General features: G+C 30.3%; 2 protein-coding genes across 7 annotated transcripts in view; one reads left to right on the plus strand and one right to left on the minus strand.

Annotated features, from left to right (window-relative positions):
- The window catches only part of LOC106465378 (putative fatty acyl-CoA reductase CG5065), a 20,471-nt gene extending 18,532 nt beyond the window's left edge, over positions 1-1,939 (plus strand). For both annotated transcript variants that reach the window (XM_013925599.2, XM_022393271.1), the window contains 3 exons: positions 714-843; positions 1,129-1,256; positions 1,465-1,939. In XM_013925599.2, the coding sequence (XP_013781053.1) occupies positions 714-843; positions 1,129-1,256; positions 1,465-1,621 (415 nt within the window). In that variant the 3' untranslated portion in view covers positions 1,622-1,939. The remainder of the gene's footprint in view (positions 1-713; positions 844-1,128; positions 1,257-1,464) is intronic.
- A 556-nt stretch (positions 1,940-2,495) lies between these two features.
- The window catches only part of LOC106465379, a 36,182-nt gene continuing 19,282 nt past the window's right edge, over positions 2,496-19,395 (minus strand). For all 5 annotated transcript variants that reach the window (XM_013925601.2, XM_022393272.1, XM_013925603.2 and 2 more), the window contains exons 9-12: positions 17,206-17,290; positions 12,016-12,096; positions 11,127-11,260; positions 2,496-9,670 (exon numbers count right to left, since the gene is read on the minus strand). In XM_013925601.2, coding sequence (XP_013781055.1) covers positions 9,527-9,670; positions 11,127-11,260; positions 12,016-12,096; positions 17,206-17,290 — 444 coding nt within the window. In that variant the 3' untranslated portion in view covers positions 2,496-9,526. The remainder of the gene's footprint in view (positions 9,671-11,126; positions 11,261-12,015; positions 12,097-17,205; positions 17,291-19,395) is intronic.

Below are 19,395 nucleotides of genomic sequence, written 5' to 3' on the forward strand. Positions count from 1 at the left end.
CTTGAGCTTAATCATAGGTCTTCTCAACAGATAAAACTAACCCAAAACAAAGCACCAAGTGCAAATCTTTCAGCAGAAAGTTCTATAAGGTTTGTTTTACAAGACTAAAAACATAGGGCAAGTGATGATGAATTTAAATTATATCCTTTAATTCTCAAACAATGTAGTAATATTGGTTAATCAATGTTTGAAAATGGACATTTTACATAATTCACATTAAATTTGTCAATATTTTTGGATACTGATGTTAAATCTTAACATTTTTAGCTGTTTTATCAAAGATAAGTCCTATTATAGCATGTTTAAGTTCCTTTATAGCTTATTTCATTTTTGTGTGTGTAAAAGCTGTAAATGGCTATATTATTTGTAGCTTGCTTTGTTTTTGTGTATAGAGTAGGCATAACTTGCTATTATATTTTTGTATTCCGATACTACATGAAGTATGTAGTATCATTCTGATACTATTTGGGCAGTTACTACTAAATATTTAATAAACTTTATTTAGTCCTTTCAAAAGCAATACAAATGTCTAATTAATCACACTTTGCTGATCTAAAAGATGTTTCAGGTGCGTTAAAATAGTATTTACAAACCGAACGTGTTAAGTTACATTTCATGGCTGAGATTACCAACAATTTAAAGCTTAATTGATTGATGTAATTGCTCTCAAGTGTCTTAACTTTTCATTTAGTGAGACTGATCACCTCTTGCAGGTTGGTTGCTTTGTACAAAAAACTTCATCGTGCTGTTCATATACTGGAGTACTTCACAACTAACGAATGGACTTTTCATTGCAATAATGTACTGATGTTATTGGACCAGTTGGAGGGAAAAGATAAAGAGGTAACATTTTTCTATTTATTTCGTCAATTTGCTGATTATACAAATTTTTATTAAAAAATTTTCCTGCTCATATTTTCAGCTAACTGAAATCTGATAGGAAATTCATAATGAACTAAGTATTAAAGAGAAATGTGGGTTTCAATTCATTTGTTAGGCCTAATAAGCTTCCTTGTCATTTTAGACAACAGCATTGAATTGTAAAATATAAAATTTAAATGTTTCTTTTGACAGTATCAAATAATCTAAAGTCAATTGCATAAATATTTATAATCTGGTGTTTTTCAGACCTTCAGTTTTGATGTTCGTCCAATAAAGTGGGCACCTTACATGGAAAATTATGTACTGGGAGTTCGAAAATTTATTTTAAAAGAGGATGAATCAACCTTACCAGCAGCACGCCGAAAACTTCAGCGGTAAGTCAAAATTGTCTACTTTAGTAAATGATAGTTAATTTTCTTTGTGTACAGTTGTTTCATTACAAGTTATAAATTACAAAATTGACTTATTTCTTTATGAACTAGCTTGGGTTTGTTTTTTAATAGTTTAGTTTGACTGCATGATTTACTGTTTTATGTGTACTTATGCATTAGGAAAAGTAACTAATAAAATCTGTATTTCTAGACTCTATTATTATGGTCAGCTAACTCGGCTTGCACTGATTCTGGGATTTATTCGTCTTCTCATCTTCCGTTCAGAAAGAGCACGCAAGCTTTGGTGGTCGCTTCTGTCTTATAGCATGACAATTATACAAAGAATTCCTCAGCAGTTAACTTCTTGAGTAAGGATTTTTTGTTAGTTATGATTGGTTACTGGAGATGAGATTGACATGGCTAAAGAGCTTTCAGTTCCGAGATTTGTGTTTTATATGTTAAAAGTACCAAAGCAGGCAATATTTGTGTAATATCATGAAATTCTAGACTGTGGTATTTTGTAAATATGTTGCAATGTTGTAATTTGGGCTTATTTACCTCATCTTTATTTCAAGCTTTTATCATTGTTAAGAAACTCACTCCATCATTTTGTGCAAAACTATGACTTACAATGCACCAATTTGTTGAGATTATTAAACACTTAACTATGCTACATTATTAATACACATGTGATGTCATGATTCTTTTATTTTAACCCTAACAACAAACAACACAGTTATATACAGGATGGGCCATAGAAAACGTTTACCCAATTAATGAACAAGTTTATTTTATAAGACTTTTCTTTCTTAAAGCAAGTGATCATAAAGCATTTGTCTTCCCAAATGTCATTTAACATTATGAATTCCATGTCATTATTCCCAGCAATACATAGTAAGGGAGCTAAAAACTCCTTTTTATTTTTCTATATAAAAATAGTTTTTCTGGGCATGAATTTTCTTTTGCACCTGAAAACCTTTGTAAGTGTTTTGACACATTTTTCATACACCTTGTATCTTAAGACAGTGCCATGCTCATTAAACTGTTGTGACATCTATAAGGGTGAAAAATTCTCCTGTTTGCAGTGATGTTAAGAACAAATTTACAAAATGACCAGTGGAGCATCAAGTTGTAAAGCCTTGCTAGAGGTTTTAAATAGGAATACTTATTAAATATTCATCAAATTTGGCTCTTTACATTCAAGGTATGTTTAAACTATAATCTTCAACACTGCTGCAACAGTTTATTCCAGACAAACCTTTTTATTTCATCATCTTACATTGCTTACAGTGTGAAAATGATTCTTCTAATTTATGCTGCCAACATTCCATTTTTCTGGGAAAAATAATCGTTAAGAAATGAGTCTTCCTCACATTAAACTTCAGTATTTGTATCCAAACAATAAAAAAGAAAAGCTTAAGAACCAAGAAGAACTGCTCGAGTTAATCATGTATTATTGTAGTCTATAACAGCTCAGTAACCATTACAAATATCAAACTTAAATGTGAGGCTTAAGAGTTAAAACTACAATCAAATGTTAGAACAATAAGTTGATGTTCAAAGTTAAAGACAAAAAATAAGTTTAGGCATTTGCTAATTTTATTTACAATATTAAGTTTTATATCTTTAAAATTCAGAACTTCAAGTAAGTAGCACTTAGTTACTTTGACATTTCAAAATTAGCATTAGTCTGTCAATCTTAAACTAAATGGTTACAGAAAAATGCAAAACAAAATGAAAGGTATCCATATTATGTTTCTGGCATTACCTTATTATTGAGTAATGCCTGTTTAGAAAGATGTTTACAGTTCAATGACAAAGAAATGCAAGTGTTCCAGAACTATTCTACCCCAGTGATTTCAATGCTCAATAAAAGTAATACAATGTGTAATACTTCAATAAAACTAACACTAACAAGAAGCTTAGGAAAAACATCACAATGCACTTCTGTGTAAGTAAGAAAATTCAAGAAACTTATAGAAGGTTGTAATAACTGTGTCCCACACTGACTACATTCACAGAAAAAAAATGTTTGAAATTATGTAATAACAAAGTGACAATTACTTCAGAAAAAATGAAATTTTCATTAACCAAGATAAAAGTTGCATTCACATGTATAAATCTCAAAGTTGATCAGACTTGTATTTTCAAGCTTTATCAGTGTAAATACTCTTCCTTGTCACCTTTTTTCTTCAAGTATGGGAGAATATACAATTGTGTAGATAACATGCTGAAACTTTTATACTAGAGCAAAACAATATGATTAACTTATATCATGACACCAAAGAAAAACATCTTAAGCTTGTTATTAATGCAAACCACAGTTAAACATTACTAGGATTAATCTGTCACAAATGGAAGTCAATACAAGTATGTTGATGTGAACATTTCAACATTGTTGGAGTTAAAGTTGGCATAATAATTAACTAATAGAATGTACAAGTAAGATAATCATGTAAATCAATATAACAATTTTCTTTTAAAAATTAAAATTTCCTACACTGATTTTTCTCAGGGATACTTTCAACTGACTTTTACAGTTACTTATAGTTCAGTTATTTTTTCTTCTCTAAACATGTTTATGCAATATTATTTGTGTTGCCAAAATGGCTCAAAAACTGAAGCAATCTTTTGAAACAGTTAGTTGCTTATTTAACAAATTTTTTAACTTGTGATAGCTGCTTAAAAAAAGGATTTTTAGGTAATGTTCAATAAAATGAAACTACATATCAAAAGAAACCCCATGACTAAAAAGGAGATAAGTTATTCTAAAGCCATCTTTAATGACAACAAATTAAAATATTTGAACCTCTTACTAAAATTTATTCAGCTAACTGATCATGCACATGAACCTTACAAATTTAAACTGATCACTTATTACGTGAAGCAATTTTTTGAAGCATCTTTAACAAATAATTTCCTCACCAGAAGAACCTAAGTTTAGAATGTGGGAAAACACCACCTTAAAAACAGATTTAATAGTGTAATACACATGCATGTTTTGCTACATTTTATTAATTTCTTTTGCAGTAATATAAAATGGGTTATACAATTCTACATTTAACAAACAAGTTTGTGCGTACAAGTAAAAACTACGACTAAACTCGTGTGACTTTAGAATACATCAGGGATGTAGCATTAATAGTGCACCACGAACTATGTGTGCTATGCACTACAAATATTTTAATTTCTTCCCTACACTTCTTCATTACTTGAATACTATGTTAATATATTTCCATTCCCCCAGTGGATCAACTGTAGTTACAACAGTTCTCTATGTTACTACTAGTAATGAGTGTCTCTAAGAATCATAATTGGCTGCAGTAATAATTTTTCTACAGTTTTGACCAATAAGGAGATTTTTTATCACTCAAACTTTTTCAAAGACTGTGACTCAATAAACAGGTGGGGTAAGGTACAAGATAAAAAGAGAAGTTATTTCATTTAGTCTAATGTAAAAAAAAAAAAGACATTTTACCACATACAATTTTTAAAAGTTCTACGTGTGATAATACTTCTGAATTTCATTGTACTTGCATTTTATTTACTGGTATTAATCAGTATTTAATGTTTCTGAGACACAGAACTGAAACTAGTGTAACTTTTTCCAGTTAGGGCCAAAATTTGCTATCTTACGTAAAAGTTTTTTTTTTCTCTTGCGCATTAGTATTTTATTTAACAACTGAGAAGCACATCAAAGTAAAAATAAGTTCCATTACAACATTTTAAGGCAAGGAGAACTTAGATTTCATTTTGGAGCACTTTAAAAAAACATCTTCCAGGCATCTAAGTAATCCCTTGCATCCCACTTGTTTTTATCCAGCATGGTACATGTCTGGTCTAGTGCCACTTATGAAGTCATTTCACACCCCTGACAAACATGGGTAAAAATTGTATTGCCACAGTATGCTGTACTATTTGAGAATATTGTTAAAGGTGTGAGACGAAAATAAAATGATAAAGAATGAAAATGCTTGTACCATTAACTAAGTTATCACATACATATGAAATGTATTAACTTCAAAAATACATTATAACATGTAGTAGTAATTTATGTTTATACATCTAATACTTTTAGCAAAAAATTAGTTATCCATCCTGCCATGTGGGGTATTGACAAATAAAAAGCAAAAGTGACTAGTTACACCTGTACTTCAGATTTTTTAGGATAATATGTGGCTCATAGTTTATGTTATCAAAATTGCCATTGTAAACAATGACATTCAATAACTATACGTCATAGATAGATGCATATTTTGTATCTAAACTACGTTAAACTAGATTATTTTCATTCTTGTTCATTCATAATATAAGCTAGATAACATGGACCCAGTCTCTTACAAGAATAGTGACACAACAACAAATCCAGACTTAACCACAGTTTTTAGTCTTCAATTGACTTGATAATACTGAGTTGAGGAGACATCCTAAATATTGTTAAATGTAAAAAGAAAAACAAAAAACTAATTTTAATTACTTGTAGGGTTGAATAGAGAACTGTACAAGCTAAAACTGCCAATTCTGTGATAATTTGAATGAAATAACAGTATAATAAAAATTTATATGTAGTTGTAGCTACAAACTTAAAAGAGGAAAACAAAAGCCAGCATGTTATGTGAGAAAATTTGATACACCCCAGAATTAGGGCTCGTTCACCAGATTACGTGGGAATCACGTTTATAGCTTCATGAAGAATAAGACTTAAGCTGAGATTTTACTTGTACGTTAAACTAGTAATATGAAACTAAAGCTTAAACCAATGGAATTTTTTCTTCTAAAATTAAGATTTCTATATTACTAATAAATTGTTACAGTCCACCAGTGTCAAATGCCTTTACAGCCCATTAGGCTAGGTGGAAAAGGTTTGTAAGCCACCTGTAAATATACATAATACATTATTATGAATACAGTTTAAAATGTTTAGTTGAACAAACATTCAGGATTGTGGGAAAGAAAACTAAACATTAAAAATACATGTAGTAATTCAGTGTTTAACATTTTTTAAACATCCCACATACAAGATCTCACTTCAGACACTATAAAACCTGATTGTTCAGTTAAGTAAAATGTATGAAACTTTTACTGACTGTTGTAGCTGCCACTATTGACAGTTATACAAGATAAATAAAAACTTACTACATTTCTTTCCCTGTACACATACAGGAAGCAAATAATGAACTGCTTTATTCCTGGAGTATTTCCAAAGATTGTTTTTTGACCTCTCTTCATAATATATATGAAGTACACATACATCATCTATGAATAAACTGGGAAGAACACTTATTGTTCGAGACATTCCTACTACATGTGTATACAAACTTTATGCTGAACACAAAAATACCTGTATATTTCCTTAATCCATGCAAATTTTCAAATGGTGAATTTGCAAATCCAAAAACTGATAGGAACATAAAGTTCTCACCACCAAAAGTTTTCTTAAATAGATTATTCGATATAGCAACACGTGAATTAATAAACACCACTGGTTTAGATGTCTAATAAACAGTACACTGATATATCTTTAATCTATATATATTTTTTTTTTCCATGTATTACTTATCTGTGAATCCGCAGGCACAATCCATAATAATATATCACTTTATTTTTCTTCCTCCATTAGAATAATTCATGGAAAAATCAGATTTGGCACAGATGAGAGTAAAAGGTTTTGGTCACATGGCAACATTTATCAACAAAACCTACGATTCAAGCAGTTTTCACAACACATTAATCTTACTACCTCTTGAGATATGTATACAATTAATCATGTATCAGTCTAAGAAAACAAGTGGAACTTCCCGATTTTTTTGTTATTTCCAAAATATTCCAAACCCAACTCCAGATTGGAAGTTAAATTATCATGGAAGCTTAGGCATTTCTCTAAATATTTTCCGAGGGAATGTTTACTCCCTAATTTATACACTGTGTGAATGTATAAAAAAAACAACAGTACATCTATTAATTCAATTATTCCAATAAAACAAAGTTTTGGTCAACATTTAACTAAACATATTTCAATAACGTGACCTAAATACCACACAACTAAAAGTTACCAAATAAACCCTTTACCTTTAACAAAAAATGTAAAAGAAAACAAATGACAAAATGGATCTTCAATTTCTTGAAGATTAATTGCTGTTAAGAAAAAAAACCTCAAATACTTTGAGTTAAAATTCTTAAAGTTTCCTCACTTGTTTAAAGATCATTATTACAAGCAACGGCAGATCTACAAATATTTAGACACTATGTGAAAACCTGGCATCATCTGGTCAGTAATCCATTAAGATGTGCACTACATCATACAAGCAATGATAAAAAAAAAACCCAAAAAACTAGAACCATCATACAAGCATACAGACACATATAAACATAGGTTTCCATGTCCACAAATTTATTAAGGCAGTAGTGTTATTGTTAAACATTCACTTAAAGAATGGGTAAGTCACTATTAATAAAGGGTTCAAATGAAAGCTAAACTTTCCAGTGTAATCAATTTTTAACATTCATTGAAATATACTTCATAAAAGTTGAACGTTTTGATCCTCTTAAAGGCAACAAGTATTTTTAGAAAAGTTTGGAAAGAACTGCTTCATTTTGTCATTTATGTTCAAAAACAAAGCAAAAAAAGTTTTCTTACATCATATATGATAAAAAAAAAACGACAAAAGAATCAACTGTTCACCTCATACAAAGATTCACCACCATTATTTTAGAAATTATCTTATTTTGCCCATTTTTTCAGCTTTATAATTTCACAGTTTAGTGATTTTTCTCCATCTGTATTTCATAAGTCAAATAAAACAAATGCCTTTAGGAGAAAACACTAACTCTTCATATTTTATAATACAGACCTCCACACCACAAAACGTATTACTTCTCAGATTCAATACTTGTAAAGCACATATAATTCCTAGTCTCACTATGATACGATATAAATTTAATATTTTACAACTAAAAAACAAAAAAAAAAAAGGACCCAAGTTTATAGAACCAAGATCGAATAGATATATATACAAGATACAATGTCAGAAAATTTTGCTTCATCACAATTTAGGCATATTGTACTTGATCTTTCAAATATGAAACACATATGGGTTGTTCTACAAACCACACAAAAAATGTTACAAGAATATAAAGGTGTTCTCACTTTGAATACAAAAAACAAAACAGGTTCTATTTGTAAAACGCAGTTTTAAAAAAGAAACTAAACAGTTTTTGTTTATGAGTAAAGCTTTAAAGAGATTGAAGTTTGTCAAAAAAAAAAGTTATTTTATAAAATTGGGAAGTCTCAAGTATCTGGGTAACAAATTCTAGGATTACATGTATACTGTCTTAACATGAAAAACAATTTGCTGGATATTATCACAATTTCAATAACAAGTTCTTGAATGATCCTACTTCATTAATTTGGGGTTTTAAACATTTAATTAATAAAGACTCTCTGATGTAGACTTCTTTCATCATTACATCTGGACAAAATCCTGAACAAATCACTTTTACATTATTCTCACTGCTATGACATGTTAACCAGTCAAGTATAAATGATGTAAGGCTAATATAGAGGTAAGGAATGATTTGTTCAGGATTTTGTAAAGATGCAATGATTAAAAAAATTATAGGTACCAAAGAAAGACTAAGTAGTTAGAACTTAATTTAATGAAAATGGATCATCTATGAACTTATTATCAAAAGTGCCCTAACATGTATGAAAAAATAAAACAAATACACTTAGTAATTACTAAGTAAGTTGAAAAACTATAACTAGATTTTCAAGTTAGTATGTATAAACAGTAAATACTACTTAAATGTTGAATGAAATATTTTGTTTTTTCCAATAACATATTTTAACAGACTTTCACTTGGTTTTATTTTTTTGACCAATACATGCCACTTGGCAAATGGAATTGTATACTTCAAAACATTTTAATTCCCTTTTACTTACGAGCATAACTATACATCTTCAGTAGTGCACTTCATACTACCTCACCATACCCAATGCATTAAAAGATTATTTATTTGTCAACTTAATAGCCTGCATTTCATTTTAAGTTATTCAACATCCATGCTTCATCAACACCTTTGGGCTGATACCATCTTACACAGAAGTACAAACTATTAAAGCAACTTTGCAATTTAAGAAAAACTTATTTACCAACATTCACCTTTAATATTTCTTTGAAATTGGAAGTAATGCCTAGATAAGCTTAAGTTATTTTTTGGGATTACATTCCATTTGCAGTTTAACCGAGATTCAGACTGATATCAAAGTGCCTTCATATCGGCCGAGACTTCACAAGTTCACCGGTGTTCAGTCGTCTCTTGGGAAGATCGCCAAACATTTCTGTACCATCATGAACACTCATTGCTAGAGCCTTAATGCTGGCTACCATTTGTTCAGGGTCATCAGGAGCTGGCAACTGTGAAACAAAATAATGCTTTTCTTTTGTTTTCTGCATCATTTTAACATTCCTTCCAACCCAAAAAGACTTAAGTTTGTTATAGTAACAACCATAAAGAAAGTTAACAAAGAGGTTTGATAACTGTATAAAATGAAGCATTAAATGTTTCACCTTGGGAATAAAAATTGTCAAGAAAAAATAAAAAGTAGCACTTAATTTTTACTTTTATGTTTTTTAGAAGAAAAAAAGGGTAATTTTGATTTATTTCAATTGTTTTTTTTTGGTGGTTACAAGGTTGGTCAAATTTAAACGAGTACGAAGAAGTCACATGGTTGGTCAAATCGACTGAGCCCATGTTGAGAGTTAAAAGTGATAGTTATGACAAGTTTCATTATGTAACTCTGTATGAGTTGTATGTTGTGTATGCTGTTTAATCATTGTACTAGGCTAATTGTACTGGTCAGATCGACTGAGCCCATGTTGAGAGTTAAAAGTGATAGTTATGACAAGTTTCATTATGTAACTCTGTATGAGTTGTATGTTGTGTATGCTGTTTAATCATTGTACTAGGCTAATTGTACTGGTGAAATCGACTGAGCCCATGTTGAGAGTTAAAAGTGATAGTTATGACAAGTTTCATTATGTAACTCTGTATGAGTTGTATGTTGTGTATGCTGTTTAATCATTGTACTAGGCTATTGTTGACATCATCTTACTTAAAGTTTCCAAGTTTTTATTGTTATGTGAATATCGTCGTCACCAAAGGACTATATTTTTCTGTTCTGTGTTATAAGTACATGCAAATACAGAGAAGATGTTAAGTTAGTGAAAGTAAGACAAATGTTAGTGACAAATATAGATCTAGACTGTGTTTGTAAGTTTAGCAATAAAGAGTGTATAGCAGCAACTCTTAAAAAGTTACAATTGCAGATAGTATTGTAATAACAGAGTAGAAAAGAAGATTTAATTTGTCAAACGGATTCTAAAGTAACTGAACCAGCCTGTGTGGACATCTGACATAAAAGAATATTACTTAAAGCTCTGTATACAACTGTGGTAATGCACAGTGTAAAGTAAGTGAATTTATCACTAATTATATTGTGATAAAAGAACAGAGGAGAATCATTTGTCTTGCCAAAAGTTGTTCTAAAGAAGTTAAACCCACCTGTGTGGACTTTGACGGAAAAGAGGTAATGTGATAACCAATAGTGTAAGAAATATTTGTTCATACATTTGACTTGTTTTAAGTATATATATTATTTTAAAACAAGTGGATTGTGTGCTGTCTGTTTATTGTTCAAATTTATTGCCAACAAGTCACAGACACCTACTGTAAAGAATCTGGCCCCTATAAAAACCTAACAATTAGTGTTTGCACATTTATATAATTTGGCTTTCTTCTATATCACATCTTTATGTGGCTGATTTTGTACAATAATATTTTGATCAGGTTAATTATAAGACTGGATCTTACCTTTTCTTCTTCATCAGACCCACTTGAGTGATTAGCAGTTGACCAAACAGGCATACTGATTGGCAGAGAAGTTGCAAACTTGTTAATGGTAAACATAGCATTGGCTTCATCATAAACACTGCTGTCTGTAGACACTGAGGAAATAAAAAGTATATCAAACACTTGTTCATCCTTGGTATTAAGTTTTCAATGCCAGTTCAGAATAAATTCAAGAAGAACTAGTTATTATATTTCAGTGCCTACAAAGTCAAACCATAAGAATTCATACATTGCAATCATCTGGCAAATAAAAAACTAGCCTGTTATTCACTTACAAAAACTGCCATAAAGGAAAAACAATTACATTTATGTCTCATAAATGCCACTTTTATTCCATCATTATCCGATATATAGTTTGCTACTATATATAAAATAAATAAATCGTAATAACTTTTTGGCCCTTGAATCATTGATTCACATGTAGGTTGCATGATAATTTGTTTATAAATATTATACACCTATCAGTCAAGTTTATTTAACCAATTGGTATCCCAGTGATAAAACTAGAACTGATATATCATCTGTAATTTATATATTGTTTATATAGCACTTATTTATAAGTACAAAAACAAAAAAACCAGGAGTGGTGTGTCAGCCTCACTACGCCACTACTGGCACAACTTGTGCCTCCCTCATCTTCAGTTATATAAAATGGCACAATAATCACTTTGTGGCCCTTAACTATTTGACTGCAGCTGCTGCAAATGTGCGTGGAAGTTTTGTGAGCTGTAATCTATATACATCACATTCAACTGCTGTACAGTGAATCAGCAGCCAATGAGTTAATAATCTGTGTTTCCCTCATCATCAGTTGCATGAAAGAGTACATTAATAGCTTTGTAACACTTACCATCAGTGTCTCCCTCGTCATCAGTTGTATAAAATGGGGCAGTATCTTCTTCCATGTCCACACCATCTATATCAAACATTGCTGCCAAAGACAAATTAACTTATCTTGTATTACACCAAATTCTACAATACTCTTTCAAATCCTATTGATATAGAGCATAGTGGTTGAGGGTTTACAAGTTTAAATGTCCAAGTTCAACTTTACTGACCAGGAGCAAAAATTTATTCCTTATTTTGATATTTATAACTATATCAAGTTTTTGAAAATGTGATTTAATCTGGTAATTATCTAACTTCTGTGATAACAGCATCTAGACAAATCACTGTAAATAAGGTTATCCTGCTTTTACCCTGTAGTTTGACAATGTTCAATAAAATGGCGTACATTAAGACAAAAGATGAACGTATACCTTTTGATTTTTCATTTCAAAACATAATACTTTTATGTAATGTCCAAACAATTCAAAAATATACTGAATTTCTCCAACTTTTGCCAGTTTCTTTAGCACCCTTCGAAACACATACACATTTATATTTGCAAGTTATGAAATGTCCACAGGTCAACTAAGTAACTATGCTTTTAATTCTGGAAGTTTTGAACATGAATTTACTATAAACAAGTTCATGATACACGTGTACCATCATTTTAATAATAATTTCCAATTTATCTGTATAAGGAGATAATTTTAATTTGACATTAACATTACATTTGCCTGTGGAGTAATTAGGTTATACTCTTCTTCTGCTCACTGAAGAAAGTTTCAAGACAACTGGATGCAAGATTTTGGGCAACACTGGAGTTGACTTTTAACTAGGTCATTATTATACTTTTAGGTTTGATAACTAGTATAAACTTGCAATTTTAATAGATGATAAATGATTTAACAGCTTTTCTGAACAACAAACTTTTTTTTAATTCTTAAGTTTTTATTTTGTTACATCTGAAATAAGAAGTGAGAAACAGTTTTAATTCAACAAGAAAACATGGCATTCTTAGTACTTCATATATGAAAATTAGGCCAAATAATCTTTTATTTTTGCATCCACCTGCTTCACATATACACATTACGATAACTTAAAAAAAAAAAAGTTCAATCTCTTTCATATGTTGTTAACTTCTATTTTTACAGATCTAATCCCTTACATCAGGGGTTCCCAAACTTTGCCAATCGGTGGACCTCCTTCAACTTCTTTACTGTATTGGCGGATCACCTCCCATTAAAAATAGTTTTTATCATGTGTAACTGGTGTATCGTGCATATTTTACTACATTTGGGATTTATATATATTGATAATTATCTTAATAATGTCTTAGCATTTTATTTTATTCGTTACTCTTTCAGTAAGTGGTAATTTCATAAATTTGACGTAATACTGCGGACCTCCTTAAATACTATCACGGACCCACAGGGGGTCGCGGACCACAGTTTGGGAACCTCTGCCTTACTTGAATTACAAAAAGAGTTAAGTGTTGCATATCTTAATGAATTTCATCAAAGTTAAGAAACAAAGAATACATTCAGGTAGCTTTTGTAATCTTTACAATGTATAGTTGTACATACAGGTCTATTTTCAAGCTTTACTGTTAGAGAAGTCATGAAATTTTGCCAACATGCGAATAGATAGAGACTCGTCTTCTTGACATTTCCCTGCTGCTGAAGACACTACAGATCATAAGTGTTATGACTTGACGACACTTGCATAACAAGTAATAGAGCTGAGAAATTTAATCTATTAATAAAAATTCAGATTATATCGATTGTCACGAAAATAATGAACTAATCAAAATTAGGGTTTAGGATTATTATTGTTTGATTATTCTAACTATCCAAGTAATCAAAATATTGCAACCAAACTTGCTTGCCCTGTCATTGTTAAGGAAAAGCTAATAAGTAACTGTCACTATTTTGAACTTCTGACTACAGGAAATGCAAATTTTTTTTGCTTGTAGGTAAAATGGTTTTAGGAACAATGTACTAATGGGTAAGTGGGGCTATTGGCTCACTGATTAACATAAACCACTAATCACCCAGCTCCAGTAAGTGGGCAGAGTAGACTAAGTCATATTGTACAGTGAATGATCAAAGTTGACTATAGGCTAATCACTACTATTATGTGGGAGACAGTCAAAGCTATTGATAAAGCTAATTAAAAAATACATTTTGGCCAGACACACGAGTTTGAAAATGCAAGTTCTCTTTAGAATCTGTGAAAAAGAACTTACTATAATCAATGATAAAACTATATAATGAATTAATCAATATCCTGTACAGAAAAATAGTAAAATCATTATTAGTAATCCAGGATGTACAGGTCAGTAATGTGTAGACTTAAACTAACTCTAATTTTTGTAAGCTTTGAGACGCATGTACTGTTTAACAGTTGAATACTATCTTTAAATTTGAGGCCACTCTTATATTTACAATGAAATGCATGAAACAAAATTCCCTATACAATACAAAGTTGAATCACTATCTGGTATAATAAAGATTAAAGCTTAGTGGAAAAAACTATCAGTTAAACCTAGCCCAAAATAATGCATCTTGTTAAGTTATATGAAATATTATAAATAACAAAACAATTAGAGATGTTAGTTTTTGCTATTGGCATTTTCAGTAATAGTGTAAATTACCGTATGTTGAAATGTTTTACTTTTTTGTATTATTAAAAAATTTTTTTTGGTTCACAATCTTTACCATAAACATAATTATATCAATAAAAGTGTTAATTTCTTGAAAGTCCTTTACTTTGAATGGACTCGTACCATATATTGTTTTTACTTACAAATGTTTGACCTGAGGCAAGGAGAGCCTTGAAGATAGTTGTAATATAAAAGTCAAATTTCCACTTTATTGAAGACAAAAAAAAACAAAAAAAAAACTAACAATACCTTGGGTATATTCTTATGAATCATTTAGACGTAAAACAATGTGTCAGTAACTTATTATTTTCTAAAAGCCATTACATATAGGACATAGCAGCACTTGATATACATAATAAAAAAAATTATACATATCAAACTAGAAAGCTGAGTGACAAATGGGAAAACATGGTAATTCATGTACTTTATGTTTCTTTAGTTTTCAAAAGCAAAACTAGATAGAAAGCAGGATGTTTCAAAAAGCCACAAAATGTACTATATGCTCTCTGTCCATAACGAGGTCTTGAATACAAGTTCTAACATCATGACTAAAAGACTGTTTATAGTTTTGTTGCTTGTTAATGTCGAGGCAAAATAAAAGCAATGTAAAAATTAACTCCTCCCAAAGGGGATTAAGATATGGACCTGAAAAATGGGAGGTTAAAGAATTAGGTTTTCCAAAAATATATAACCAAAAAATATGGTTGTATGCTTCAAAAAAGGCACTCTGAAAACACTGGAAATTTGTCAAGTCCTGACATTCTGATGACTTCTATGAGTCTGCACCCAAAAATTTATTATGATGTAAAGATGTTAAGTCTGTTCTTGAAATATACTTTATTTAAGAATTTTTACAACACAAATGAAATTTGAAAAGTTTAGAAATTGTGAATTTTCCAGTTACACAAAAGATATTGATGTTTTTCTTCCTGTATATTTGTTGTAGTTATATTGTTGCAATGTAACTAAAATTAGTTTATTCAGTTTGATTTTTTACTAAAATAAGTCAATGTAAATATATATATGTGAATAGTACACACACTGTGACATTACTGTAAAATTCAACAAAGTGCTTATGTCCTAAATTCTTTGTGTATCAGTATTTTCTGCCTGTTTTTTGAAGAGTGCCTTGAACTTGGTAAAAGTAAACATGAATAGTTCTAAGTATTACATTACCAATATCTAAAGATCCATTCTATATTTTTAGCTACTTCGTCATAATTCGCCTATGCTGGTGCTTTGGGGCATTCAATTTCTAAAATGTTATCTGCTGTCTGTCACAACTAGCTCCCAAAAGTCCACCTTCTATGTATAGAAATATGCCACATTTTTCAATAGTATTGCTTCTATACTTCATTTAATCTGCTACAGCCACAGGTTCCATGATAGTCAGCAGTCACTATTTTTAGATCAGAGCTTTGTAAGAGGCTCTTCACTTTATTTTGACATGATGCTGCTGCCCTCAATTCACAGATGAACCAAAATTGGGTGCTGTAAGCCTGTGTTGTCTCTTTTTGCTACGCTATAATCTCATTTTATCCCAATGTTTCATTTTCCAGTTGTTTTTTCAGCAGATAATTTTAGGTGCGTCTAGGTCTTATCTGGATGATTTGAATTTATTCAAAAATGACCCTTGTTACTTGAAATACAATTGTTTTAATTTTTGAGTTCTGTTGGTTTTTCTTTGCCAGCATACAATAAAATAGACAAAAGATAAACAAGATAAACAAGATATTAAAAAGTATGTTAACCTGTAAACCTTACTTCAAAATAAACTAATGTAGCCTGAATATAAGCCAGGGAACCAGTTCATTTAGTGGGACTGATATTCATTTATGTATTAGGAAATAAACTAATATTTTAACAAACTGGGTGTTGTTAACTTTATGCATAGAAAATACTGTTACTTGTTTTCCTGTTAAATATATTTTCAACAAGTCATCCATAGGTAAAATTACTGTACACACTAATGCATTATCTCTACATCCCCACCCTCTGGAAATCTTTAGATATCATCTATGAGAAGTAAATTAAAATACCATCTTTTATGCATTTTTGCGTAAAAGAAAAAGTTTACAATGCTACCTATTTCAAAAAAATAATGCTGATCTTTTCTTTGAAGTAGAATTTAAAAATGCATTGAATTACATTTTAAGTATACATTTTCTAGGTTGCTTGCATGTTAAAGCTATTTCATATAAAAACAAAACAAAAAAATAAACAAGTTCCAACAAATGACTTTAAAAAAAAAAGAGTAAAAAATCATTACACTGTTTGCTTTAGTTTTTTACAGTTAAGTATTTTGGAAAAACTTGTAAAATTATGATACATTTTTTTTTGTTTCTTAAATGAATACAAGCTTGGAATACTCATTACATGGTATTTATGATGGCCAATAATGCATTTAACATATTTATCTAATTTTCTATCTTTTGCTTGAGAAAATAATAGCAATTTAAAGCTTACCCTTAATTTGACTACCTTTTCTGAGAGTTGATATTGAAAGTACTACAAGTAAATATTCAGTTTTACAACAAATTACTTTCTTACCATTCGTATCGACACTTTTGGCCATTCTGGAAGGCTGCATATGTTTCTTTCTAAAACGATTCACATTTCGACCATGCATTGGTTTCTGAAACAGAATACATGTATTTCCTATTTGCTTAATTTTTTATTTTCTTTCTTTGTCAGCATATAAGAAACATCATTAAATTAGTTAAAACTTGAATCTCTTAGTCTAGACACTATTGGCACTACTACCTTGTAAAACATCAATGCATAAATATCAACCTTTCTAAGTGTAGATTTCCATTTGAAAAATCTTGATAATGGTATGAAAATGTTGTCAGTAGCAGTGGTGTAACTACAGAAGATGCCTCCTTCCCTGCCTAAAAAGTAACTGGGCCTCCTAAATATATTCCCTTTGTTGGCAATTCTTAAGTTCATCCGGACCTTTGGGCCCCCTTTTGACTTGGACTTCCCCACAATTGTGGGAACATACATGACTGGTCAGCAGTTGTGGTAAGATTATCTAGATTGGAAGCTTAGTTTTTATAATCAAAATTAAAAGTATTGCAAGCTGCTGTAATTTCTTTATTTAAGCAATTCTACAAAATGTGCAAAAGGTAAGATTCTTAGAATCTTATACATATTATAGTTTGTTTTATCATTACTTCAGATATACTTGTGTCTAGGCAGAGAAATGTGTATCATCATGTGGCAAACCTGAATTCTATAAGCTTCCAAAAGAAATTTACATCTACACCCCATTCGTTTTTTTTTTATTGTAAAAATTATAACAGTAGTAAAATTTGTGGTTTATTACCGATTTGCAAATTTTTGTTTGTTGATTTTAATGCAAAAATACTTGAGGGTCATCACACTAGCCATCCCTACGTTTGAAGTGATATATTAGAGGGAAGGCAGCTAGATAATTAACACCACTCACTGCCAACTCTTAGGCTATTCTTTCACCAGTGAATAGTAGGATTGACCATCACATAACACCCACATGGCTGAAAGGGCTAGCATTTTTGGTAATGGGATTCAAACAAAATTGTGTATACACAAACATGTTCTAATTTATAAACTGCCACAAATTCTTACTTTGATATAAAGAATAAAATATGCCTTGAACATGCTGTTTTTATTAATCTGCTTCATGCTGGCTGCCAGTAATAAAACTGATGCAAATTAATTACTTGATGTAGTCATGATATTTTATAAGGTTAGCTTCTTTCAGTTATCATTTCAAATAAATTATGCATTTTAACTTCTTTACAAATATGGAAGAATAAAAATAATGAAATTAATCACATTTTATGAGAACATGTTCAACATCACATTCTGTCAACTTTCTACAGATTGATCATTCTTAATCTGATAGTCATGACTACACACTGCAGTTCTTGTTGTAAGAAGATTCTCGAAGTCCAGTTTTAGACATCTTGACAAACTTTCCACAGGTGTATAAGCAGACTAAAAATAGACTAAGTAAGTGGTTGAATGAAACTTCTTTTATTTTAGTTCTTCCAACCATCTTTCTCATCAAAACAGTCACTGATTTCAAGGTGTAGCTGAAAACTTATAAACATTTGGTTTGTAAGCCTTCAACTTAAAAGCCTTGTACTAGAACATATACCCAGCTTTACTACAATAGCTTTTTGGGTTAGAAGGTTTGCTTTTGTAACCATAACCTTCTGTGTTCTTCTGCGTAAGTTTTTCCATTTCGAGGAAGAACACTAAAGGCTTCTTTTGTTGAAATGTTATGTCCTTTGATTCTACATCAATTAAAAATCTCAATGTATGAACATTTCCCTTGGAAAGGCTTTTTATATTTCATTAGACCCAAATTTATTCAAGGCAACAGTGCACTGTTGAATGGTTAAGCTAATTATACAAACACACACACACACACACACATATATATATATATATATATATATATATATACACTAAATTAAGTTAGTAAGGAGAGAAACATTACTATTAAAAGAAGTCAAGATCAATTTATGTTTAATAGTATATTTTCAACAGTAATATTCAATATATAAGTAATCAAGTCTAATGTTTCTTGTTAAGCACAAAGATACATAATGGGTTATCTGTACTGAGCCCACCACAAACACTAAAAATTAGTTTATATAATTATAAGCCTTCAGACTGACTGTGAGCCACTGGAGGACAGAATTTGAGTCAACAAAATATTTTCTCATTGCCTACTGTGCTTGCTAAACC

The sequence above is a fragment of the Limulus polyphemus genome, unplaced genomic scaffold, assembly GCF_000517525.1.
Source record: "Limulus polyphemus unplaced genomic scaffold, Limulus_polyphemus-2.1.2 Scaffold1925, whole genome shotgun sequence".
In the NCBI taxonomy this organism is placed as follows: domain Eukaryota; kingdom Metazoa; phylum Arthropoda; class Merostomata; order Xiphosura; family Limulidae; genus Limulus; species Limulus polyphemus.